Genomic DNA, 23413 nt, shown 5'->3' with positions numbered 1-23413 from the left:
GCCAGCAAGGAAGAGCAAAAATATCATGCATAATAGAAAAAAAAAAAAAAAAAAAGAGTCATGTGCTGCAAAGTGAGAGTGAGAGATGCTATGTACACACGTTGGGTTCAATTAGAAGCCGAACGGGTTGGTGGGTGCTATGCATGTTAGCGAGCTAGCCTTCAGATCAACTTGGGAAAAAGGCAAATCAAAACTTACTGGCTTGTGCAAGATTGGCCTTCATACCGGTTGGCTGTGGAGCAAGCTTCTTGGGAACCTCCGGCTTGACGCCAAATCGGATGTGAGGAGCGGGCCCTGTCTTTTGCGGCTGCAGTGGTGTAATTGTGTGTTGTTGAGGGATTGGTGGAGGGGAAGGCTTGTATGGCATCGAGGCAGAGCCATTCAGACCGGTTGGCTGGGGTTGCAGTGCTGGAGGAAGAATCGAGTTGAGACCGGTCTGCATTGGCTGTTGAGGAGGGGCTTGGAACCCCCCGAAACTCGTGGGTTGCGGGACCAGGCTCTGGAATCCTGTTTGCTGCTGCTGGATTCCAAACTGTGACTGAGGCTGGAAGCCGGTGGGCTGTGGCATTAAACCGTTCTGGAACTGATTCGGAGACATGAATCCTGTGGGCTGCGGCTGGAAAGGCTGCGGGAAACGTTGCTGATTCAATTCCGCCAGACTCTGCCCTGGCGGGGCAAGCTGAGGACCTTGCTGAGGAACACCTGTCAGTTGAGGTTGAAGCTGAGGCAGACCAAACTGTTGCTGCGGCATGTTTTGAGGGGCCGAGAGCGGTCGTTGAGGGGGAGGAGGGATAAGAGAGCTCTGGCCCATGGCCTGAGGTGGCTGCGGACGTTGTCGGGCGGCCTGCTGAGGGCTAAAAGTTTGCATATTGTTCTGCAGGGGTTGTTGTCCAGGTTGGCCCAATTGGGCGAAGAAACCCGGAGTAGCTCCCGGCTGTGGCTGAGGGGCAGGCACTGCAGTCGGTTGGACTTGAATAGGCTGCACAACGGGCGGTGATTGAGAAAGGGCGGGAACAGGGGCTGGTGCGGCAGGTGTAGGCTGAAGAGGCGCCTGAAGCAACGATAGATCTGCCATCGCTCCAGTGAGTGTCTGCTGGACTGCCGGCTGGCTGGTTGGCGATGTTGGGGGTGGACTAGCCGCTGCAGCAGCAGCAGCAGCTGTGGCGGCAGGCTGCTGGGGTTGCTTAACTTCCCATGCATCGTCATCGAATCCCTTCTGAACAGTCTCGGAGGCGGCTGCACCAGTTGGTGGAGGAGTGCTACTCTTTTCGGCAGGCTTTGTCTCATCCTTCTGCTCAAATACCTTGGGATCGACCACATCCGTTGCCTGAACGGCCGGTGCTGGACGGCCCTTTCGAGTATTGTTGCGCAGTGTTCCGCCAGGCCCAGAGAAGAGGCCACCCGAACCATCCTCACCGTTGGTAATGACCTCCTCCCCGCCGAAGCTGACATTCCGTAGCTTGGACTTGGCACCAGTCCGGTTAAACATGTTGTCCAAGTACCGCATCACCCGTAGAATATCACCTTCCTTCAGGCCAAGGGTACGAAGAGTCTCGGGAGAAATATCCGGAAGAACACCTTCATCCATTGAGTCTTTGATGAAGTTTTGTGCGTATCTCTCACATTGGTGAGGGCCAACACCTGCCTTGAGGAAGAAATCGAACCAATCGTAATCTGACTGTTGGAAAGAGGCTCCAGCAAGGGCTCCGGTGCGTTTTGCTTCGCCAGAGGATCGAGATTTTTCGGCTTCAATGCGCTGGGATCGGCGTCGAATGTCGGACAAAGGCTTGTCTTCGTCAAGGGAGACACCGGTGATCTTCTCAACATACTCCAGATCCTCAACAGACATCTTGGGAATAGGGACTGCGATTTTGATTCCATTGGTCTTGTGCAAATGAATCTTGCCGTCCTGCAAGCCAATAAACTGGGCTTCCACGGTAAATGACTTGGTACGGTCGACCCACGTCCTCACCTTGCTTGCATCGGGCTCTATTTTTTTTTTTACGTTAGAGATGGTTAAAAGTGTAATTGGAGAGAGAAACCCCCCAAAAAAACTTACTGGATCGCTGGCTGCTCTTACTGTCCTTCTTCTGGTGCTGTAGTGAACTTGTTAGCATCTCATTCAACAATCTTTCCCGGGGGGGGGGGGAAACTATATGATATATACCTTTGGGCTGCGTGGACTGAGAGAGTCGGCGACAGACTTCCTGGTGGCCTCCCTCGCCAATCTGGACTCTTCCAGTCGGTTTCTCTCCACGGCCGACAATCCGGACTCGAGGGCATTCGCCGCTGGGGTGGTCACAAATCCAGTCACTTCTACATAGCTACTAGGAACAACACCTTCCTTGCCGTTCTTCACGCGCCGCACCATCCACCATTCTTCAGACTTGGTGTCATCGATGATGATAACCTCATCATCCACGGCCACGGTCACTTCATCATCACCCTGGGCCATGAAGTCGTAGAGGATGAGACCCTTCTTTTGTCCGCTGCCCCCAGCGCCAGCTGCGATAACTTCCCGCAAGCCTTCAGCCCGGTAGGCGCCAGAGATTTCACCAAGAGCGGAGACAATCTCTCGAGCCGTATCCTTGGCACCAGCATGGAAATCAATGCTCTTGCTTGGGCGAACAAGGTCGAGAAAGACGTGTTTCCCTTCAATTGAGTAGTGCGTAAGCTTGTCAGCCGTCCACTCCTGCACATCGCCATCATCCTCGGGGGAAATGAAGATCGTGCCGGTGGCGATATTGATCCCCAGAGTGGTGGGCATCTTCTTCCTTTTACCCATGACTTCGACCATTTCGTTTATATTGTATATGTGATAGCCGGAAGGCGACCGGGGCGCGGTCCGTCCTACGCGGTTGTAAGGCGGGGATTCCCTAACACCATCGCTATCTCGAACGGCAGCAAACTGGGGGCGAGAAGCTGGGGACGGTCCGGATGGGGTATCCAGATGAACAGGGGACGCGATCTGTTCCGATGGCGGTCTTCGGGGTAAGGACGGCGGCGGAGGGGAAGGCTCGCGCCCGACGGTCTCTGGGGACTCGGATGATGGGTGCGATTGGGGCGGGAGAGGAGGGAGAATGTCCCGCGGCGATTCCGAAGAAGGGGCATGCTGCTTGTGAATGATATCTGCAATGGCAGCCGCCGCAGGGTTCTGGACGGGGTCAATCGGAGAGCGCGGGCCCGGTTCGCTGACGTCTGCTGCGGGAGCCTCAGGGACCGCGGGCGGCCGCTGCGGGAGGCTGGGAGGTGCTGGTTCTGGAGCCGGAGCAGTAGTCGTAGGCACTGGGGATGCGGGAGAGTGAGCGGGAGCTGATGCCCCTTCCAAGATCTCAATGTAATTCGAAGGGGCAAAGCCGAAATCGGCATTGACTCCAACGAGGGTCCAGTCCGGATCCGAGGTGTCATACACGACCAGGCTCGCATCTTCTGAGAATGAGACTTCCTCGTCTGTCTGGCGGGTATAGTCGTAGAGCGCTCTCGCGGAGTGAGCCGGCTTAGCCTATGTTATTTGAGAAAGCAGCTTGCGGTCAGCCCATGGCATCTCTCACATCTCCGTGTGAACCCCTGAACGGTAGAATCCCGCCTCCCGGAACGTTCGCCAATCCAACAGGAGCTGCGACCACGCACTTGTCGGCGGGGTCAACTTCCACCAGAAACCCCCCAGACAGGCATGAGTTCTTACCTCCTCCACGTAGTTATTTGGCACTAGACCCTCAGGCTCATCCTCATCATCCCGGTTCGCCTTCTTCTTGGCCTTCCACCAATCCTCCTCCTCATTCTTCTCGAGGATGTAAAGTAAATCCCCTTCACGAAGCTCCAGTTCCCCCTGCGCCTGTGGATGGTAGTCGAAGATGGCGGTATAGACCCCGATGAAACCCATGGTGGGCACCGGTCAACCGACCAAGCGATCAGCCGTGTATTTTTGGATGGTGGTCGAAAGTGGGAGCTGCACGACGGCAGCTGCGTCCAGGAAAGTTGGGAGAGGGGAGGGGGGGCAGTGCGTGTCAAGATAAGTGACCCGTTCGAACCGGTGGAAACCCGACCGGATGGTAAACCCAGAGGTTAACAGGAAAGAGTTGGAATCTTCGATGGAAGGTCTGGCTGGGTGGTTGGTTGGTTGGTCGGTCGGGGGAGAGGGAGGAATGGATCCAGAGCAGGCTAGACGTCGTCGTCGTCGTCGTCGTAATGCAGTTCGTTGTGGTCGAAATGAAGTGGATTGGGCTTGGCAGCTCCCGACTTTGCATGAATCCCGGGGTAAATGATGGTAGAATAGAGAAGGAGAAAGAGAGGAAAATAACAGAATTGAGAAATGAAAAAAAAAAAAAGGATTCAGAAGAAAGCTGAGACACGCCGATCGTTGGGGAGGAGGGTAGTGAATACATCCAGTACAGCTCTTGTCTGTATAGTTACTAGGTACAGTACGACTGGATAAGCAAGACTACAATTCCTTCCACCAATTGAGCTTGATCTATCGTACAATCTACTGGGGTACGATCCACCATCTTGACCTGATGCTATTTCCTATAGATGGCAGAAAATGTTACAGTTCGTCTTTGAAGGTTTCTTCACTGCCTTCCTCCAAGTCTCCTCCGCTCGATGTCGAATCCTCCTCGCGTTTACCCGCTTTGACTGGCTCTGGTGGACTTGAAGCCTCTTCTTGAGGGTCCGGAAAAGGACCATCCTGACTATCCTGACCCTCGGATGGATTTTCTGCCTGGTCGTCCGTCGGTTCATCGTTGTCATCCTCGGCGTCGACAATGCCACGCAGTCCACGCTCTCCGTTGGTGGTAACCATTTCCAACGTCCAGTCCTTGCCCTTGGCCAACTCCTCCAGGCGCTTGGTCAGAGACTCAATCTTCTCCGGATCGAGATCGAACTTCTTCAGTTCCTCCTTGGACAGCGACTGCAGCTCGCCGTTGACTCGTTTGGCCACCACGTCCACCTTTTCTTCCCCCGCCATCGCCACGCGGCCCTTTTCGATCTGCTTGCCCTCCGACCCAACCAGCCGCTGGGCCCCCACTTGGATGTCGCCCACCACGGGGAATTCGGGGGTCTCGGCGGATTCGACCAGTCTCTGGCCCAACTGGTAGTCCCGTCGTGCTTCCCAGCCGGATACCTCCTCCGGGGCCAGGATCTCGTGGCACTCGATGGGATGCACCTCATCCTGCTGCGGGGGTAAAAAGGCAATGTCGTGGCAGAGACGAGGCGTGTAGATGAGCATCAGGTAGGAGCAGGTAGTCAGCTCTTTGATCCAGCCGATGCGGTCGGCCGACTGGGGGTTACAGTGGAACTGGACTTCAATCTTCCGGTTCCTCCCCGTCAGATCGCACTGGTCGCCCCCCTCGAGGTGCTGGACCAGGTAGCGCGACCCCCCCTTGGTTTGCAATTCGGCCACGTCGGTCGTTGCCTTGCCGGGCTTCGTCTCGCTTTCTCCGTCCTGCTCGTGCTCGTGCTCGCCGCCGTCCTCCCTGGGGAACCGGCCCAGGATGAACGAGTGGGTCGTCGGGTCTTCCATCGGCGGGTAGTTGGGGATCCCGCCTCCGGACGGCAGGGCATGGAACTGCTTGATTTGGTTCATGTAGCAGAAAGAATACGACCACCACCCCGAAATATAATACAGACATTTCCCCTCCATTTCGCGCAGGAGTTCGAGGCCACGGTCGGTCGCCCGCGCGAGCTCCTTGCGCTCGTCCTCTTCGTTCGCCTCTTTCGTCCGGTTTCTCTCCTTGCTCTCCACCAGTGGGATTTGGCAAAGGTATCGTTGATCGCGGAGAATGAGTTCCTCGTAGGAAACCCGCGGGTTCTCTGTGGGTTCCCCGTCTGTCGCAACATAGACACCATCGCTTAATGTGGTTTGGTCCGAGGGGGTTTGACGCTCATCGGCGGTCGAGTCGCCGCTGGCTTGATCTAGGAGGATGCGCGCTCGAGAGTCAAGAACGTAGCCAGCAGGGAAATGAATCTGGAACTACCCAAGCCAGGCTGATTAGTAGGGGGGCCAGCATAAACCATATTGCTTCTCGGACCGGGTATATACTTGAGGAAACGCGAGGAGGTCATCATGGATATTAAACTTCCTATCAGCCCAGGCACTGGAGCTTGCGCAGGCCAGCACAAGCAACGAAGCTACGATGCGGGCTTGTCGACTCATCCTTGAAGAAGCATCAATGAGTATTGTATTGTTCACGGGGAAGTGAATGTAGCCGGCGGGTTGAGATCGGGCGATTCAAGATAGACAAGCGGGAAGGATCTTGATTCCAGACATTGAGCATTACTAAATAGATAAATAAAGATAGAAGAACCTCATCCAAGAAACAGCGCGATGCAAAAACACCCCCCGGATGAATTGTTGATGACAGCTGTGAAGATGAGGCGATATCTTATCAGCACGTGCTTTACCACCCTGTAACTACAGTTATAGTAGCCTCAATTCTGATGAAGCTCCAGTTCATAGACAGATAAACTACTGAAATAAATTAAAACTGAGTCCCTTATTGCTTGTGGATGAGTCTGTAAAACAAAAAAAAAAAATAAAAAAATAAAAAAAAAAACCGCTGACGAAATTCTTTGTCAGGATCGAAAAATTTCCTCATGGATTCCCGTTTAGGCAAATCACGCTTAACTAATTATCAGCTCAGCAAGAGTGAACTACGTCAACCCAGCATTATAAAATCTGACGAATCTCCTGGACTGACTTCCTACCCAGCTTCTTGTACTGAGTATAAAGAGCCGGGTTTCTGCCTCAATGAAACTGCTTTGGTCTTTTCTCGTTGCCATCGCTACAGTTGTCTTTACTGCGTTCCACACCAACCAGCTACAGAGCCTAGTTTCCTACCTACCGCTAAAGCTTCACACCACCACCACCACCACCACCAACATGTCCGTCCCGCGCACCATCCGCCAAGTCTTCCTCGCCATCGAGCAAGCAGAGGGCGCCGGCGCCCGGGTCCGCCGATCCATCGGCACCGCCAAACTGCGCAACTTCAGCCCCTTCCTCATGCTGGACCACTTCACCATCGGCAAGGGCGCCGGGTTCCCGGACCACCCGCACCGCGGCCAGGAAACAATCACGTACCTCCTCTCGGGCGGAGTCGACCACGAGGATTTCGCGGGGAACCAAGGCACGATCGGACCAGGCGACCTGCAATTCATGACGGCGGGCCGCGGAATCATGCACGCGGAGATGCCGCACGAGAACGAAGACGGCAGCCCCAACGTCGGCATGCAGCTCTGGGTGGATCTGCCCAAGCCCCTGAAGATGTGCGAGCCGCGCTATCGCGATCTCCGCGCCGCCGAGATCCCCCTGGCCAAGCTCGACGGCGGCCGCGTCGTCGTCAAGGTCATCTCGGGCCAGTCGCATGGCGTCGACTCCGTGCGCGACTTGGCCTATACGCCGGTCTGGCTGCTGGATGTCACCGTCCGCCCCGGCGGTCGCATCGCCCAGCCGCTGCCCCTGGGCTGGAATGCCTTTGCCTATACGCTTTCCGGCGCCACCGTGTTCGGGTCCGCCGATCACACCCAGCTGGTCCAGGAGTTCCATAATGTCGTTTTCGACCAGCCCGGGGATTTCGTCGAGGCCTCTGTTCCGGATACCGCCGCCGCCGAGGCCCGGTTCATTCTTGTGGCTGGCCAGCCCTTGGATCAGAAAGTTGTCCAGTATGGTCCGTTTGTCTTGACCAGCCAGGAAGAGGTGTACCAGGCGATGCTGGACTACCAGACTGCTTCGAATGGCTTTGAGCGCTCGCGCGGTTGGGAGAGTGAAATTGGCAAGCGTATGGCTTTTTAGGTTCTGTTCATGTATTGTTCTGCTCGATGTATATATATATAGGTAAATGGCGTTACGGTTTGATATAGTTAACTATGATCGGGTCGAATTTATAACCATTCTGATGAATCAATGATGAATTTCATCTTAATAACCCAACTGACACTCACTGCCTGGATCGTAAAATCTTTTTAATTATTACACACAACTCACAAAAATGCTTCCAGATCGAAAAACATATTATACCAAGACACAGGAGAAAATAAAAGAGAGAGAGAGAGAGAGAGAGAGAGAAGAAAACGGAGACTAAAGAAGGATATCACCGCCAATCTCAAAATATCCAAGTCGATGATTCAAATCGCCGTTGCTGCTGCTGTCACTCGGGCGTTCCCAATACTCCCTTCAACAAACCCCACATTAATCGTAGATCCTGAACCCCAAATCATGCCTATTCTGACATGGCGTTACAACACCAGTCCCATGGCATAGAACGCATGTAGCGCGAGTGCTTTAGAGCTTCTCAGGCGTTAGATGACTTGCCTTAGTATGAAGCTGATCATTTGGCAAAGTGCAGATCATAACCGAGCCATTTGCGGGCGTTGACTCCTTCAATATCCAGACCAGGAGTCCCGTAGGTCAAGGGAGCGAAGAACCAGAAGCCCCAGATAGTGGCTGCCAGGATGACCAGGCTAGCAATCCAGCCAGCCAGAATGGACTTCAAGCCCATGCGCTCTCTCGCAGTAACGAAGCGTTTAGTCTTTGACTTGCCCGATGGATCATCCTGAGAGGTAGGCACGGTCGTTGGGACCGCGGTGGGTTCAAGGTTGAAGATAAACTCAATCAACGCGCCGGTGACCAGCGAGGATGCGACATGGGCGGGGAGATAATGGTGGAGGAAGCGCTGACGACCCATCAGCCAGAAGGGGAAGTAATGGGCAGCCCAGCAGAGAAATAGGAAGCCAGTGCTGTTGTACAGGCGTGAGCGGGAGCCAGCACCCCAGACTAGGAAACTATTAGTAGGTGCCCGAAAGAAAATATATATGACAAAACAGGAACTTGGGACTTACTCTCTTCAATAGCATCGACTCCACGTCGCAATGAAAGCTGGTCAGCGCCAACAATGCCGGCAAATACAGCTAAAAGACTGCTAGAGATCCACCATCCGATTGGGTTTCCGAGGAAATAGATCTGCTCGCGGGTGTCGTTCTTGGTCCAGAAGCTGACACCCCGCAGAAGGAACGGCCATTGGAATGGCTCACTTGCGTAAGGATGGCTGCTAGTCAGTGCGTTGTTGTGGAAGAACATCGCCCGCTGCAACTCCAGATACTTGCGCCAGAAGGGCATATGCTTTACTTTCCGCTCCTCCTTCTGGAGACGAGGGCTATCGGGCTCCACATTTTCAACTGACTCAACAAACCAAATGTTGCTGGTCTGAATGATGTTCTTGTTACCGTTGATCTCTGCCTGCTTGAAGGCCCACTCGGGGAGAGGAGTTGAATGCGTCCACATCGCCACTCGGGTGGGCACGTGGATCAACTTGAACTGACTGGAAAGGGAGCGGAATTCCTGGTTAGGCTTGGCGTGTTCGACCTTGATTTCGAAAAGGGTATCATTGTGTCTGTCGCCATTGGCAAGCTCACGCGAGACAGTGGTGAATTCCTGGTTGGTAGGATAGTAGGGAGATGCAACGTCGTGGGTCAGAAGAATGCTGTCTGTACCCAGGTGACGAAGTTGGACAATATCCCCATTGCGAACCTTGTGGCCTTGACCGTCATTCTGCTCCAGAGGAACAGAAGGGAGGATTTGCCAGACGTTGTTGGTATCGTTATGAGGGTATCCAGTAACTTGCTGGCCCTGGCTAGAGATACGGCCATCATCGTACCGGAGAGGGTAGGTCTCGGGGTGACTGTGCAGGAGCACTTTGGTATCCTTGTGGCGGATGGTGATGCTGTCGAAGTACTCGATGCTAACGGATTGAGCGGCCATGGCATTATCACTGAGAGTCTCCTGGAATGCTGGTGTCATAAAGTCATCGCCGGGCCCAGAGTGAGTCAGGATAGCAAAATGAACCTGGAACCAGAGAAGGTAGAAGAAGAATGGGACAACGATAAGGGCGAATGCGCGGGCAAGAAAGTGCTGGGTCCACTGGAGCATGCTAAGAGCACCACCAGGTCGTCGAATATCCAGCAAGTTCCACAGGTCAACCATGACGGCAGAGCCAATAGTGACGAACGTGAAGACGCCAACATACTTGGTGGAAATCACACAGCTGAGCGCCACACCAGTGGTGAGAAGCCACTTCCACCATTTCCGGCTGAAGGGCTCATGACGCAGCTTGTAGAACTTGATATAGCACAGAACGCTCAAGGCCATGGTAATAACCAGGGTTGAATCAAGAAGAATCAGCCTATCTTCTCCAACATGGGCGTTATCGAATAGCACAAGTCCCGATGCTAAAACACAGGCTGGCAAGGAATATCCCGACTCCCACATGATCATAAACACCACGGGGATTGTGAGAGCACCGAGGGTTGCGGGCATGGCACGCAGAGCCACATAAGGGACTTTATTCTCAATATACGAGTCACCGATGTTATCGAACAGGAAATGGCCGTCGTATCCAATTAACCAGCCCATAAAGGCGAGCAGAAGCTTGGCGAAGGGGGGATGAACATCGAAGAAATAGGTCCGCCGCAGGTAGTACGACGCAAACTGCGAGGCAAGCCACGTTAGATACAAGTCGCACCAATACTACTCGTGCAATTTCCCCAAGTCACTTACTTTACCAAAGTGCACTTCGTCAAAAACGACCTCGTCAGGGTACGAGATCTTGTAGAATCGAGTGATGAACGCCAGCACCGTCAGAATGGTAATGGCCAGCCGATAGTCCCATTCTGACCGGGCAGCACTCGAAGGAACGGAAGACGAAAGAGCGTCAGAACGGTCGGAGGGACCGGGAGTACCCTCCTTCTTGCCGCCCCTCTTACGAAGAGAGGGCGAAGAAGTTGAAGACATAATAAGAATAACCACTGAAACAAAACAAAGAGGATGAATGAAAGTATGAATGGAAGAATGAATGAACTGCGGAACGGAACAAGGGGTCAGGTCAGCCCAATCAAAGGATGCTGCAAGGATTAGTTAGATAGAGCAACAGGAAAAACTCACGATCAAAATTACCGACAAGAACAATCACGAAGAAAGCATAATAAAACCCCCAAGGCCTTCTTGCTTCCGACGAGAGACCGATGCAGGCGATGATGGGGTCTGTCTGGATTGCGTGTCTTTATCCAAAACGCGCGGAACGGAAGAAGCCCATGGTCCGATCGGCTGCCCATGTGAGTTGAGGAGCTAACTTGCAAACTGGCTCAGGGGAGAGAAGTACAGGTTTTTAGGATTTCGTTCGAAATTTGTTAAGATTTGCTTCTATCTAGGTCATTCATTGGCGATGGGAAATCAATAATCAAACCAGCAATTCCTAGTTGACTGGTCGGATATCCAAATGCAAGGTCCAAGGCACCCAACACGCTTCAAAAATGCAAAAAAAAAAAAAAAAAAAAAAAAAATTACGCCAATTTCAATTGTAAAATCCAACTCGCAAATGTCAAAAGAAAAAACAAGTCTCACAGCAAATTAGTCATGGTCTGAGACATTCAAGAGGTCCAGCTCTGTCCTGACAATCGACTGAAACTCAGCCCGAGAGATACCTGTCGCCTTTGCGAGACGGAACAAGCTCTTGATGTTCGAGCCAATATGCTGCTTGACTCCCACTTCACATGTAGATTGATTCGCCGCCTCTTGCTCGAGTTTCGCCACTGAGCTAGAAGACGAAACAGAGGACGGGCGGGGGTGGCTTAGCGGCATCTCGTGGGTATCGTTGGGGTGATCAGGGTAGGAAGACTCCTCATTTTCCATATTCCGTTTAATCACCTCAGCAGCTATATCACCAAGAAGTGAGGTCGGTCCAAGTTCCGGATGCTCTTCTTCTGGGTCGTGGCTGTCCATCGCAGGTTGGACGTCGGCGTAGCGGTCAAAGTAGGAAGACTCCGACGGACCATGCCGTTGCTGCATGGATGATAATCGACCCGGAGCAGGAGGTTTAGCTGAAGGGGTACGTGCGGGCGTAGCATCATATCGAGCCCAGTAGTCGTCGTCATCTTCCTCTTCCTCCTCTTCCTTCTGGGGCGGCGCCAACTCATTACTCTCCGCTGCTCTTAGAGCATCCTCCAGAAGTTGTTCTTTCGCGTGAGCATTCGCTTCTCCGATCGAGAACAACCAAGTTCCGTCAGTTTCCCCACCCCCCTCATCGGGGAGGAGTTCGGCGACCAGCCATCCGGGGACAGTCTCATCCTGACCCCGAGGACACCAGAGATACACGACTTGAAGATTATAATCAGGTATTAGCACACGCGACTGGAGCGTCTCTTCGTCCAATCGGCGATAGGCGACGGGAATATCACCGGGAAGCTCAATCTCCCCTGAGACCGGATGAGGTTCAAAGTTGGCGCCGTCCACTAGCGACTGAAGGCGCTCCCCTTTCTGGGGGTCCCAGCAGAGTAATCGAAGCCATGAATCAGTCGATGACGCAGACACAGAGCTCAGGACTTCAACCCGTTGGCGTAAGATAGGCGATAGAAGCGACAGGAGAGCTGGAGGAGGACGAGACGAGATAAAGGCCGTAGGAAGACAAGCTAACAACGGAGGGAGTAGGGTACGAGGATCGGGAGGAGGAATGAGTTCGACCATTGTGAATCGTATGCTAGTGACTGGGCTGTTTTTCAAAGCAGGTCGGATGTAGAAAAGATTGCGACCAGATGATGCGCAGTCGGTTGGTTGGCGATGGACCGACTAATTTTCTAGGCGGTGGTGAAACTTGCAAGAGAGAAGAAAAGAGGGCGAGGTACGGAGTAAATAATAGTAATCTTCAGGGCAGATAAGCCGCAGACACTGTATGACAATCAGTCCCGAGAGAGGTACTCCATTGGCCTTAAACAATACTCCTGTACACAAGACGATAGAAAGGCAGTTACTCCGTCACTCCGTTGTTCAGTTAGTCCCAAGCCTCTATCTCTCTCTCTCTCTCTCTCTCCCTTCGCCCGATGGAGCAGCGGGCGCGGGATAGATGGCGGCGGGGTCGAGTTGAATTATATGAACAATCAACAAATGAAGTCAAGATTAATAATACTCCGTATATGGGGTAGTTAACTAACCTATTGGATTGTGGAGTAACACTAGGTCCTCCGTACTCCGTGGATATAATAATACAGTACAGGTAGGGGAAGGTGGTGTCCGCGGTGCTATTCTCAACGTCATTTCCCCCTGATCTGCTTTATATCCACATCCCCTTCTAGCAGGAAAGAATGCATTCTTAGATTTGCTTCTACTTTGTAGTAGTCATTATGCAGTGGCGGTCCATTCATGACCTCTTGACCTGTTCCCCTTACATGCATACGAACCCCCTAGCGGGAACCTGCACATCTACCATGCCTCTGTTCAATCTCACCACCAGCTGTCTTCTGAATCGTCATCATACTCCGTCTTCGGTAGAGGGCTGCGACAATCAGAACCAATACTATGAGAACTAATGGGCAACTGCAAGTCGGAGTCAAGGCCGGCTGTACGGTCGTACGAACAATAGAAGTCAGCAACGCAAACTAACCATCAGAGGGTCTGAGTAGGGAAAGCATACTGTCCTTCAGCGTTTGAGTGGCCGACAAGTCCTCAGTACACCATGCCGGAAATTGCTGGAGTTGCCAACTAGAATCCTGGGTTGAATTGGAAGTCAGGAGGAATTTATGATTCTGTGAGCGCACTGCCACTGCTTGAATTCGGAATCGCTATCGAACTTTGATCATCAACCCCGACTCCGTTGGACTGTCCTGCGGTCTGGATATGGGATAAACTCATCATCTTTGCGAGACAGGCACTCCTCCTCCTCTCGCACCGCTCGAGGCGGGGGGTTGAAGCGCGGTCAGCACCTCTCATTCAACGCCACCAGTAAGCAAGAATGGGTTCGGTTAAAATTCAATTCGATCGAATGGGCTCCTCTTCCCAGGACCGTCAAAGTAGACATCCCCGGATTCTCAAAGGGATTAATTCAACTTAGAGACAAAGAATGATTCTGGCTCTCTACTGTAAAGAGAGAATGATAACTACCTCGATGTGACTCTAAAAGGAATTACTAATTTGGTGTGTTTGATTGTGCGATGATTGATAAGACAAACATTCATTACGCAACTCCAAAATGGCGTCGGTGATAGCCTCCAATATTTAAATATCCCTCGAATTCAGCCCCTTCATTGTCATCCAACATCCCCCCTCCCCCCTTTCCACCATCCAGGTTCTGCGCACAGAATGATCAAGACTGATGGCAATGTCTTGCCCTCTGAGAAGACGGTCTCCCTCCTCAATCCGGTCTTAAGTAGTCCCGATGACTCTATTCCCGAGACTGGGGAATTGAAGCATCTCGAGGCCCAGATTCGCCGAAAGACAGACTTGCGGCTATGTACAATTGCCGGAGTCCTATGCAGTCTCAATTTGCTTGATTCGGGGATCCTCTCGTCAGCGTCCGTGACGACAATGCTGAGTGATCTCGACCTCCAGGGAACCCGGTACTCGCTGTCCATCTTCATCTTCACTGTTACCAGCGTTGTTTTCCAGCTTCCCTGTACTGTTGCAGTACGCTTGGTTGGTCCTCGTATCTGGTTTGCGACGATCACATTCTGCTTCGGCGTGATTACGCTTTGCACGGCGTTTGTTCAAACCTGGCGACAAATGATCGTTATGCGGGTGTTGCTGGGCATGGCCATGTCTGGGATCTACCCTGGTCTGACTTATCTTGTCAGCACTTGGTACACTAGACGCGAGCAGCAGCTGCGCTTTGCATTCCTTCAGTCCGGAGAGGTTGCTGGGCTTGCGACAGGCTACATTGTCAACTATGGCCTGAACCAACTGCACGGAAAGGCGGGGATGGAGGGTTGGCGCTGGATGTACCTGGTCCAGGGCCTTGTCACCTCTGTCATAGGGGTCGTCACGTACTGGTGGATGATTGATTTCCCTGAGAATGCGCAGAGGAGCTTCTACTTCCTTTCCGACGTAGAAGCCAAGATCGCTACGCAGCGCATCCAGGCTGATCGCGGAGACGTTGCTCTCGACCCATTCACCTGGAGCAAAGTCCTTGTCAATTTCACAGATCCTAAACTCTACGGCTTTGCGTGCATGTTCTTCCTCTTGAATCTAGTATCAACCGCACTAAACTACTTCCTCCCTATGATTCTAGTATCCGGAATGGGCTTCTCGGGTAACGAGTCCATCCTGCTATCAACACCGGTACCTCCTACTTCTTCTTCTTCTTCTTCTTCTTCTTCTTCTTCCCGTTCTTCTCTCCACTCAACATCAAAAAAAGCCCATTAACCCAAGCGCTAACCTCAAACAGCCATACTACTGGTCCATTATCCCCGTACTTTTCACCTCACTAATAGGAGATACATACCAACTCCGCGGCCCCCTCATCACATTCAACGCCTTATGTCTCATCGTGGGGTTCCTGATGTTCGGCCTTCCGGCCTCAACCCAAGTAACTGTCCGATACATCGGCACCTTCCTAGCAACAGGCGCATACGTCTCGAACTGGGCAGCCCTGAACGCATTCATGGCGAACAACGTCGTCGGCCAATGGAAGCGCGCCACCACCGCGGCAGCCGTATCCGCATGTAACGGCCTCGGTGGAATCGCAGGAAGTTATATCGTGCGTCAGCACGAGGCACCGGAGTATCCAACTGCTGTCTGGGTTTCCATAGGGTCAGTCGTCTTAACCAGTCCCCACTCACCCACCCACTGCCTTTACAGAAGAACACCCACGTCGAGATTCTATGTATAGTACGTACTAACTTGGGAACCCTATTTATTATTTTATATTATTTACCAGATCACATCTCCTCATGATTGCAATCGTGGGACTATTCACCATAGGCTTTTATACCCACAATCGCCAACAAAGGGGTGGCAAAGTGCTCCAGAACACTGTATTACATCCTCCCCGATTCCCGTCAAGTCACAGGTTTGTGCTAAAAATTGTTTTCGTTCAGGTTGGCTTCCGATATACCTACTGAGTGAGTAATTGCCATTATGCGGGATTCAATTTTCACAACCTGTAAAAGGTTAGTTGGGGTTTATTACAGTATATATAAAAGTATCACTATAGAAAAATAGATAACGTTAACTATATAGAGATTTGATGACGCTCATGAAAATACAGAAAAATTACATACACACTATTATATTATATTTCATTCTGTCTTCAGGTACATGGGGATCACCTTATACATTTAACTCTGTTAATTTTGGTCTTTCTATGTAGAGAGGAGAAAAAGTGAAAAGGGAAAACATTAGGTATATGGTACACTCGCACAACTGGAATACTATCAAAGGAAATAAAAGTGCAAATCAAAGATTGATATAACATAAATTATCAAATAACCGTATCTGATATATGTATAGGTATAAAGAGTCTTACTTCACTCAAAGATACCTTTATCCGGTCGTACGTACTTGAGGCAATAGTATTGGAAATAACTCCATTTCACTCACTACTATACATCTCACATCTCGACCTATTCTTATAACTAGGTCTGAGAATTAATGCTCAAGCCATGTAGTCGTAAAAGTACATCATGCAGTTGTTGCAGCAATGCAGCGTAAAAGAACCACTGCATGTGCTCGCTCCAAAATGGGTGTATATCTGGCAAGGATATCGGCCGGATAAAAGTTGATGGGGAATCACTGGCATTGATTTCTTTCGGAATGTCTTGCAGAACGCTCAAAATCAAGCAGCTGTGGTATCGGAGGCCTGAGAGACCGGCAAAGAGGCGAGCCTGGGGTCTTTGACACCGTTCGCAAGTGGCACGCCGGCCGGTTGCGCTTCAGCAGAGCGTCTTACCAGGGTAGTTTGTTCGCCTTTTAGCTGTGCAACTCTTTGTGGTCGCCACTTTGCCAGGACCTTGCCTGCAGAAGGACGTGACTCCTCGTCTATATCGATCATAATTAGCAACCATATCTGCGAAAACGCTGAGATACGCGGCATAATGGCTTACAGGTTTCATAAACTTCCTCCAAAGCATTGAGACATATTTCTCGCGCCGGTGGGCGGAACATTATCAAATACCTAATGCTGGTCAGTTGACGAAATCTTGGAGAAAAACGAAAGGAACATACATTAAGGATTGGACACAAAGATTTACTCGCTCTGGATCCTTGGCAAGGCTAGCAATTCGTTTGGTGATCGGGATCGTCACCTCAGGAATCTCACTGAGAAAGCGAATAAAGATCTTAGTGTCGCGAGAATCCAGATATGGTAGAAACCCATCCAGGAGTCGTAGAGCCCATTTGTCATAATGCAACGGTACCGAAACTTCCTCGTCTTCTTCTGTCCGCTGGGAAGCGGTCAGCTTCATTTGGATTCGGTCATTGTACCACTCCTCGTTTAACCATGATATCCCAACATTGACACGTGCCCTGAAATCTTCTAGGATATGTCGATAAAGTGTTTCTCGGATTGAATCCGAGATTGTTGGCCTTTTCCTGGCTGACATATCCGACTCCGTCTTTTGGCCCCCTGCTTCAAGTCCAGCAGGGGCTCTTGTCGCAAGTCGAACGAGTAGAGTTACCCAGGCGTCCCGGTCAAATGTGCTACCCGCTAATCTAGAAAAGCCAAGATTATGTTGACCTTTGTTCTTTCCCGAGGCCGGAGCCACTGTCGTAGATGCAACCATGCCAAATACTCTTCCAACAGCGCCCCGTCCAGCCTCTGCGGCTTCTTCTTCGCTCAAAGGTGGGGGCTGAGGCAGAACGAATGGCCCAAGGGACACAAGGTCTGGTTGTTCGCCTACGATCTCCGCGGACACAGCGTCTTCGTGATCTGCAGCGAGCGGTGGAACATCCATGGGCTGGTATTCGGGCTCATAATCATCTTCCTCTTCGACCGGCGCTGCCTGAGGGGTTGTCATTTGTTGCTTTTGGTAGGTCTCGTATCGCATTCTTATAGCCTGTAATCAAGTTAGAATATGTCCTAAGTGCTCAATGCCATTTAACATACATCAAGAGATTGGTTCATTGAAGACTGGTCAACACGCGCGAGAAGAGGAATGACGATTTTAACGAGAAGGTCAGTAGGGAGCTGCTTTACGTCGAAGGAGGAGAGTCCCGTATCCTCTGTTAGGGTGAAGAGCTGCGCATAACTTAAGCGACCTGGAGGAAGAGGTGGGACTTCGATAATTGCCGGGGGTTCAGCATCAAGCCTCGCCCGTTTAGCAACATCAAGACCATCTGTTGGCTCAGAAGGTAGTCCCCGCTTGCGCGACGTATCTTCTACAGATTCAATACGCGATTGCATTAAACGCTCGATATGTTGCTGCATCCTTCCCACAAGAGGATGACTAGGGTTCCTAGAAAACTGTCAGAACCCTATCGCTAGAGAAAAAAGAGCACTCCTCACCTCTTCATAATATTTATCAGCAATGCTCGTGTCGTCCGCTCCATCGACTTGACGCCAACTCGCACGGCAGGTGTTACCGGTGAGCGCGCTTGTCTCGCAGGGAAAAAGTTCAAGATTGCATTTATGATTTTGTTGCCAACGGACTGGCGTGTTCGGATAAGAACTGCAAGGCTGTTAAGCGTCGCGTTTACAAGGAGAGGATCACTAGACAAGGATCGCCGATGATTAGTCTCTGTTCTCATAGGAAGCTGGAGAGAGGGTTGATTACCTTGCATCCTCTTGAAAGACTGACAAGAGCCTATCTAACAAACCGGAAGCTTCTGCTTCTAGGTTAGGGAGAGAGAGGATGGGGTGACTTCGAGGAACGATGGCCAACGACGTTTCGTTTTGTTCAGGCCGCTAGACAATGCTGTCAATGATTTTTCTTCACTCTCGTCTAAACCCAATAAACTGAACACATACCCTGGGATCTGATATTAAGCCATGCGTTTGCACTAGAACGACTCGCTGAACAAATTTGATACAGCATATTTTCACAGGGTGCGGAAATGAATCCCATCTGCGTAAGATATCCTGCTTAATGGCTGACATATTGTCCCAGGCTTCTTTGGCTTCCGCATTGTTGATACTGTAGCGTTAAGTGTTAGTTATCATATCATCAAGCAACAGTATAAACATATTTTCCGATACTTTGCCAACATCTACGAATGGTGACCGTCGGGGTAAAAAAATGGAGAGCAAGCACTGATGACCTACATATGCCTAAAAACCAGCGGATACAAACTGGCAGCGGTCTGAACTATATTTTCCAAGACCAATTGATCTCCCTCCGGAAGCTCCAGAATATTCCGTACTGTCTGCAATACATTTGTTGTCAACTGTTCCTTCTGAGCTGCAGGAAATGCAGGGCTAGCGAATGTTTCGGCTAAGAATTCGGTTCCCCATCGTCGCAACTCCAATCGCGCCTGTGCACCGATAATTGGGAGAACTCCATTCACGATCTGAGGGTAAAATGCGGCATCTCCGAGGACAAGGTTACGGGCAGCATTTAGCTGCGCGATCTGGTCGACAAGATGGTCTCCAGGCTGGGCCATGACGGCTCCATCCAACGGTGTGGGGTCGGGCTATGTAGAGGATAGAAGAACCAGGAGAAAGCTCAAGTGTAAAGCGAGATTGGGATTTCTGACAGATATCTACGTCGGGAGAGATTTATGGTAGACGGTGAAGAGGAAGGATCAATAGAAGGCGGCTCGGAGTAAAGGCGCGACGAGTGACTTGCCGCTTGCTCACGTGAAACAGCTAGAGCTAGTCGCAAGATGATGAGAAAATCAGACCACCAGTAGAGACGTGAAAGCTTGGGGTTGAGAAGAGGAACTGCAGGTCAATAAGGATTAGTCGATAGGAGCTGGTGGTCTGTCTCATGATAGATGAATTCAAGGGCAATGGATCCCAATCAAGTTGTTGTTGATGACGGATCTTTTGGTGGTTGCAAAGTCGCACCAGTCGGAGTACAGGTTTGGCCGATCCGACGCAACAAGTTCTGAAACACCCATCTAGTATTGAACCACGGTATTAGCGTCAGCGGTAATTGTTACAGGCATTGCTCTGTTTGCATTTCTATCTAGAGTGCTATTCCCTAATTTAAGCCAAGGGCCTACCGTGTATATCACGGTTATCAAGAGTCGTGGGCCGTGCCGGAATTTTACATCACGTGATATTTCCATAAATGCTGATGTAATGCATCCAAATGTTCTCGGATTAACTATGGTCCGTTGGACACGTGACACTGGAATATGTGGAAAAGAGATAGCCTTGACTAGCAATCCAATCAACATCTCACTTCAACAATAAAGATGCTCTTATAGTGAGGATCTCATTGTATTGAAATCATACAAAAATCACCCCAAAAGCGCCTAAAACGGGCCACATTCAACAGTGGTTGATTTTAGTTAGCTGAATCGCTAGTTATTAGTGGAGCTCAGCGTCGGCATGTGCTCCGCCACGGGTGGTTGAATGGGTAGTAATATACTTCAATACTTCCTTTAAACGCAATCACCCTTAAAATCAAACCCAATTCCTTCATACCATGTCTTTCAGTATAGATAGATCGCCAGACTTTCTATAATAGACATCTTCTAAGCGACTCGGTCGGCAGATATAATCAATCACGGAATGAGCTGTGGAACCTTGTCTCCATTAACTAGTCTCAGTCTGGTTAGCTTCCCGACCGACCCCGCTTTCCAACACGTGATATCTGAAATAGGCTTAGTGCACTATGAGGGAATTACCTAGAACACAATATATTCCAAACTATCTACACTACGTACGGCATCAAACTGCCACTTCTTCATATATATAACATAACATATTATAAACCCCCCTGAAGTTGTGCACTTCTAGATTACTTCCACCGTACCAAGTCTGTCGCAGGATGACAAGACACAGACGTGGATATCAACAGCTAATCATTTAGCTACCCATCCACTCCCCAAAATTATCAAAAAATGCTTTGCTGTAGGGATTCTTTTCCAACCGTTCTTCTGAAGGCGTCGAAGTGCAAACCGTGGTATAGAAATGGGCGAGAGTCTCGTTGAGAGCTGCGTACTTGGCGATGATTTGGAATGTTCAAATAGCGCGACATACCTTGCAAAGTCATAGGGTACGAGGGCTGAAGGGTAAATCGTGAATCTCGCTCTCGATAAAGGGCTAAGGATTTTGGTATTGCGGTTCCTTTATAGAGTTATTATCCAGCTTTCACATAACCAACAACCTCTAGCTTACCTTTCGAGACGGACAGGTAGACTATAAATATCCCTCAGATATCGTCTCCGACAGATCAAGGCCACCTCCCGTACCATGAATGAGCCTTGGGAAAGATCACATTGTCTCGACCTCCCTGGTACATTGAATTTGAAGTTAATTAATACTTGGTTGGCAGATTGCGTCCCGTCAGTGTGCTTGACGACAGGGTATGACAGAGCCTCTTCATTCACCGGGTTTAGCCTCGAAAGGCCATGCCTTCTCCCACAACACCAGTTCTTCCGGAGTTCTCGATTCCCGGTCTAAAAACCTCTTTTTGGAAAGAGTAAGTCTTCTAACAACTTCTTCATAGTCACCGGGAGATACAGCTCCATTCCAGCCTGTATACACTCCTAATTCATCAATCACTCGCGTTTTTCTCTCGATGTCTTTCTCCCATTTGGCGTACTCCTTACTCTGTTTAACCAAGTCACGTTCTGTATAGTTCAGGGGGCATGGGACACTTGGTTTGCCATGATTATCCTCCCCAACTAGCTGTTTCCAGATGTTATCTCTAGCAACATTCGCAAGAAGCTTTTGGACATGTGGCTCTCCATCGTCAAATATTGACCCCACTAGGCTTAATAGCTCAGATTGCAAGGTTTCCCGATATTTAAACGCTTGAAGCAAGTCCGGAGCTTCCTTATAGACTTGTGTCTCGTAGTAAAGCCAGAATGTCTGTGCAAGAAATAGCTCCCTAGCAACTTTTTGATCCTGAGAATTAAGCTTTTCGATATTCTCTGGCAAGCGAGGCTGAATAAACCGTTCTGGCTTTGGACCATCATACTCTATAAGAGAAGGATGATGGGCGATAAGAAAGATCGGGTAAATAGGGATGGCTTGCCAGTCAATAATACTAGTTATTTTTGTAGGATTGTCTTTATCAACGAAGATGTTGCCCGTGTGTAGATCATTATGCCAGATTATGCCCGCATTGAGTCCTTCATCCTTTGGAAGGATATATTGATATATTGTAAGAAAGTCTTGTAGAACAGATAACTTTCTTACTTTTGTGGGATGGTAACCACCAGGTCCATTGAAAATGCCTTGTTGACAAGCGCGAGGAGATCCTGAAAATTTGTTTATACAGGATAGCTCTCGCTGAATGATTGCATTTATGGTGAAGTTCGTACTCGTCCCTAGTCAAGATATGGTCAACCTAATGTTTACTTTGGGAAGCAATGAAATAGCTTACAGGGGCCTCTTTGAACATCAACCTCACCTCTTCTATCATCAAACCAAGCTCTCCCTATTATCAATCCAATTACGAAGGTATCATCAATTTTGATGCTTTCGGACTTAGAGATATCCTCGCGAAGGTATAATGAACCGTGGAATGGAAACCTTGCCTTAGAGAGCATGGAAGTTATGGAGCCAATTTGCCTCACGATAGATAGTTTGTCACGCGGCTTAAGACTTTCCCATATGTGGCTGAGCTCAATACCCTGAGCCTTCTCCATGATAATATACTCCAAGCCTAGCTTACTCTCCAGAGCACGGGAACAGTAAGAAAGAACTCTAGGGACAGGAAGTTGAAGATTTTCCCTTGCCTTCAAAGATGTTAGTCCAAATAAGCTATCCTGATCGCCCGTTTGGTTTATCATCCGGGACTTCGCACATATTGCATTGTCGCCACTTCTGACGCTGTCGTATAGTGACTAGGTCCTGCGTTCGGGTTTGGGATCTTGACGACTAACTCCAGTCCATCCCGCATAGTAACAAGAAACGCCTTGTTGAAGTTCCCTTCTGGTAGCTTCGAGACGTTGACGCAAACTGCATTATCCCCGCCGGCTTCCTCTGCGATCTGAATGAGCGTATGTAGGTCAAATGAAACGTATCTGCTTCGTAGCTGCTGTGCTTCGTTCCAGATCCATCGCTGAGCCGAGTAGGCATAGAGGTCCCCCGAATCGCAATCCAAAAGCTAGTGAGCAGGGTAAATTTACCAGGATAAGGAGATGCTACCTATAAGTTTGGTTTCGGAGCTTTGTCCTCTCCTAGTCATAGTGGACAGTGACCGACATGTAATTGCATGCAAACGCGAATAGTTAATAGTAGACATACAAACCGGGAAATTTCCCATTCGCAATGGCATTTTGTGATCTCCGGCAACGTAGGAGTTCTGCACAGCTGGGAATCCAAGCAGCAGGCTTATCTGCGTCAGAACTCTCACGAATTCCAGGCATAAAACTGGCTCATCTTACCCGAAATCCGATGATTAGTTGACAAAGTAATCCGTAGAGAATCGTCGCTTTTGTCTATGTACAGATCACGTGCCAAGACGGGCCCAGCGGCATCACTTTTGCTTCCTTCCTGCGCCGTCACTTTCTCACGGCGGCTCTCTAATCATTACTCCTTTCTCT

The 23413-nt window shown here is 50.2% G+C and overlaps 8 protein-coding genes across 8 annotated transcripts; 2 read left to right on the top strand and 6 right to left on the bottom strand.

Annotated features, from left to right (window-relative positions):
* Window positions 1–37: 37 nt before the first annotated feature.
* On the bottom strand, window positions 38–4272 carry P175DRAFT_0496966 (cytoskeletal protein-binding protein SLA1). The gene is made up of 5 exons (XM_040896176.1): window positions 3686–4272; window positions 2168–3502; window positions 2060–2096; window positions 199–1989; window positions 38–137 (listed from the first exon to the last, which is right to left on the bottom strand). The coding sequence occupies exons 1-5, from the start codon at window positions 3881–3883 to the stop codon at window positions 112–114; spliced, it is 3387 nt and encodes a 1128-aa protein (XP_040755233.1). The 5' UTR covers window positions 3884–4272; the 3' UTR covers window positions 38–111.
* A 60-nt stretch (window positions 4273–4332) lies between these two features.
* Window positions 4333–6352, bottom strand: P175DRAFT_0496964 (PRKCSH domain-containing protein). Its single transcript, XM_040896175.1, has 2 exons — window positions 6038–6352; window positions 4333–5968 (listed from the first exon to the last, which is right to left on the bottom strand). Exons 1-2 carry the CDS (start codon window positions 6149–6151, stop codon window positions 4544–4546), a joined length of 1539 nt encoding a protein of 512 aa, XP_040755232.1. The 5' UTR covers window positions 6152–6352; the 3' UTR covers window positions 4333–4543.
* Window positions 6353–6877: 525 nt separating this feature from the next.
* On the top strand, window positions 6878–7786 carry P175DRAFT_0469225 (pirin family protein; the record flags this gene model as incomplete). Its single annotated transcript, XM_040894997.1, has 1 exon — window positions 6878–7786. One exon carries the CDS (start codon window positions 6878–6880, stop codon window positions 7784–7786), a length of 909 nt encoding a protein of 302 aa, XP_040755231.1.
* Window positions 7787–8321: 535 nt separating this feature from the next.
* pmt4 (dolichyl-phosphate-mannose-protein mannosyltransferase) lies at window positions 8322–10780 on the bottom strand (the record flags this gene model as incomplete). The annotated part of the gene is made up of 3 exons (XM_040893294.1): window positions 8322–8767; window positions 8833–10477; window positions 10547–10780. 3 exons carry the CDS (start codon window positions 10778–10780, stop codon window positions 8322–8324), a joined length of 2325 nt encoding a protein of 774 aa, XP_040755230.1.
* Window positions 10781–11302: 522 nt separating this feature from the next.
* Window positions 11303–13005, bottom strand: P175DRAFT_0496962 (uncharacterized protein). Its single transcript, XM_040896174.1, has 2 exons — window positions 12973–13005; window positions 11303–12908 (listed from the first exon to the last, which is right to left on the bottom strand). The coding sequence occupies exon 2, from the start codon at window positions 12506–12508 to the stop codon at window positions 11396–11398; it is 1113 nt and encodes a 370-aa protein (XP_040755229.1). The 5' UTR covers window positions 12509–12908; window positions 12973–13005; the 3' UTR covers window positions 11303–11395.
* Window positions 13006–13932: 927 nt separating this feature from the next.
* Window positions 13933–16058, top strand: P175DRAFT_07397 (putative MFS transporter). The gene is made up of 5 exons (XM_040901083.1): window positions 13933–15091; window positions 15198–15562; window positions 15690–15786; window positions 15850–15921; window positions 16020–16058. The coding sequence occupies exons 1-4, from the start codon at window positions 14117–14119 to the stop codon at window positions 15871–15873; spliced, it is 1461 nt and encodes a 486-aa protein (XP_040755228.1). The 5' UTR covers window positions 13933–14116; the 3' UTR covers window positions 15874–15921; window positions 16020–16058.
* Window positions 16059–16113: 55 nt separating this feature from the next.
* P175DRAFT_0512974 (RNA-processing protein PTA1) lies at window positions 16114–19760 on the bottom strand. The gene is made up of 8 exons (XM_040898722.1): window positions 19011–19760; window positions 18717–18882; window positions 18523–18653; window positions 18255–18458; window positions 17856–18204; window positions 16976–17805; window positions 16855–16925; window positions 16114–16789 (listed from the first exon to the last, which is right to left on the bottom strand). Exons 1-8 carry the CDS (start codon window positions 19346–19348, stop codon window positions 16587–16589), a joined length of 2292 nt encoding a protein of 763 aa, XP_040755227.1. The 5' UTR covers window positions 19349–19760; the 3' UTR covers window positions 16114–16586.
* P175DRAFT_0527285 (phosphotransferase family protein) lies at window positions 19411–23145 on the bottom strand (the record flags this gene model as incomplete). The annotated part of the gene is made up of 8 exons (XM_040899509.1): window positions 19411–19628; window positions 20788–20984; window positions 21036–21150; window positions 21248–22001; window positions 22062–22192; window positions 22249–22603; window positions 22672–22974; window positions 23119–23145. The coding sequence occupies 8 exons, from the start codon at window positions 23143–23145 to the stop codon at window positions 19411–19413; spliced, it is 2100 nt and encodes a 699-aa protein (XP_040755226.1).
* Window positions 23146–23413: the final 268 nt, after the last annotated feature.

The sequence above is a fragment of the Aspergillus ochraceoroseus genome (assembly GCF_002846915.1).
Source record: "Aspergillus ochraceoroseus IBT 24754 chromosome Unknown P175scaffold_1, whole genome shotgun sequence".
NCBI classification, from domain to species: Eukaryota; Fungi; Ascomycota; class Eurotiomycetes; order Eurotiales; family Aspergillaceae; genus Aspergillus; species Aspergillus ochraceoroseus.
Note: the sequence above shows the minus strand (reverse complement) of the source record. Positions and strands in the feature narration are given on the sequence as shown.

What these genes read in the sequence shown, in the direction of transcription:
- P175DRAFT_0496966 (XM_040896176.1), bottom strand. Translation starts at nt 3,883, where the DNA reads ATGGGTTTCATCGGGGTCTATACCGCCATCTTCGACTACCATCCACAG. An exon ending in CAAATAACTACGTGGAGGAG is followed by an intron (nt 3,503 to 3,685) that starts GTAAGAACTCAT and finishes CAAATAACATAG; the next exon opens with GCTAAGCCGGCTCACTCCGC. An exon ending in TAAGAGCAGCCAGCGATCCA is followed by an intron (nt 1,990 to 2,059) that starts GTAAGTTTTTTT and finishes AAAAAAAAATAG; the next exon opens with AGCCCGATGCAAGCAAGGTG.
- P175DRAFT_0496964 (XM_040896175.1), bottom strand. Translation starts at nt 6,151, where the DNA reads ATGAGTCGACAAGCCCGCATCGTAGCTTCGTTGCTTGTGCTGGCCTGC. An exon ending in ACCTCCTCGCGTTTCCTCAA is followed by an intron (nt 5,969 to 6,037) that starts GTATATACCCGG and finishes TGGCTTGGGTAG; the next exon opens with TTCCAGATTCATTTCCCTGC.
- P175DRAFT_0496962 (XM_040896174.1), bottom strand. Translation starts at nt 12,508, where the DNA reads ATGGTCGAACTCATTCCTCCTCCCGATCCTCGTACCCTACTCCCTCCG.
- P175DRAFT_07397 (XM_040901083.1), top strand. Translation starts at nt 14,117, where the DNA reads ATGATCAAGACTGATGGCAATGTCTTGCCCTCTGAGAAGACGGTCTCC. An exon ending in CCATCCTGCTATCAACACCG is followed by an intron (nt 15,092 to 15,197) that starts GTACCTCCTACT and finishes AACCTCAAACAG; the next exon opens with CCATACTACTGGTCCATTAT. An exon ending in GCTGTCTGGGTTTCCATAGG is followed by an intron (nt 15,563 to 15,689) that starts GTCAGTCGTCTT and finishes ATTATTTACCAG; the next exon opens with ATCACATCTCCTCATGATTG.
- P175DRAFT_0512974 (XM_040898722.1), bottom strand. Translation starts at nt 19,348, where the DNA reads ATGGCCCAGCCTGGAGACCATCTTGTCGACCAGATCGCGCAGCTAAAT. An exon ending in CTGATAAATATTATGAAGAG is followed by an intron (nt 18,205 to 18,254) that starts GTGAGGAGTGCT and finishes ACAGTTTTCTAG; the next exon opens with GAACCCTAGTCATCCTCTTG. An exon ending in CTTTGTGTCCAATCCTTAAT is followed by an intron (nt 16,926 to 16,975) that starts GTATGTTCCTTT and finishes GACCAGCATTAG; the next exon opens with GTATTTGATAATGTTCCGCC.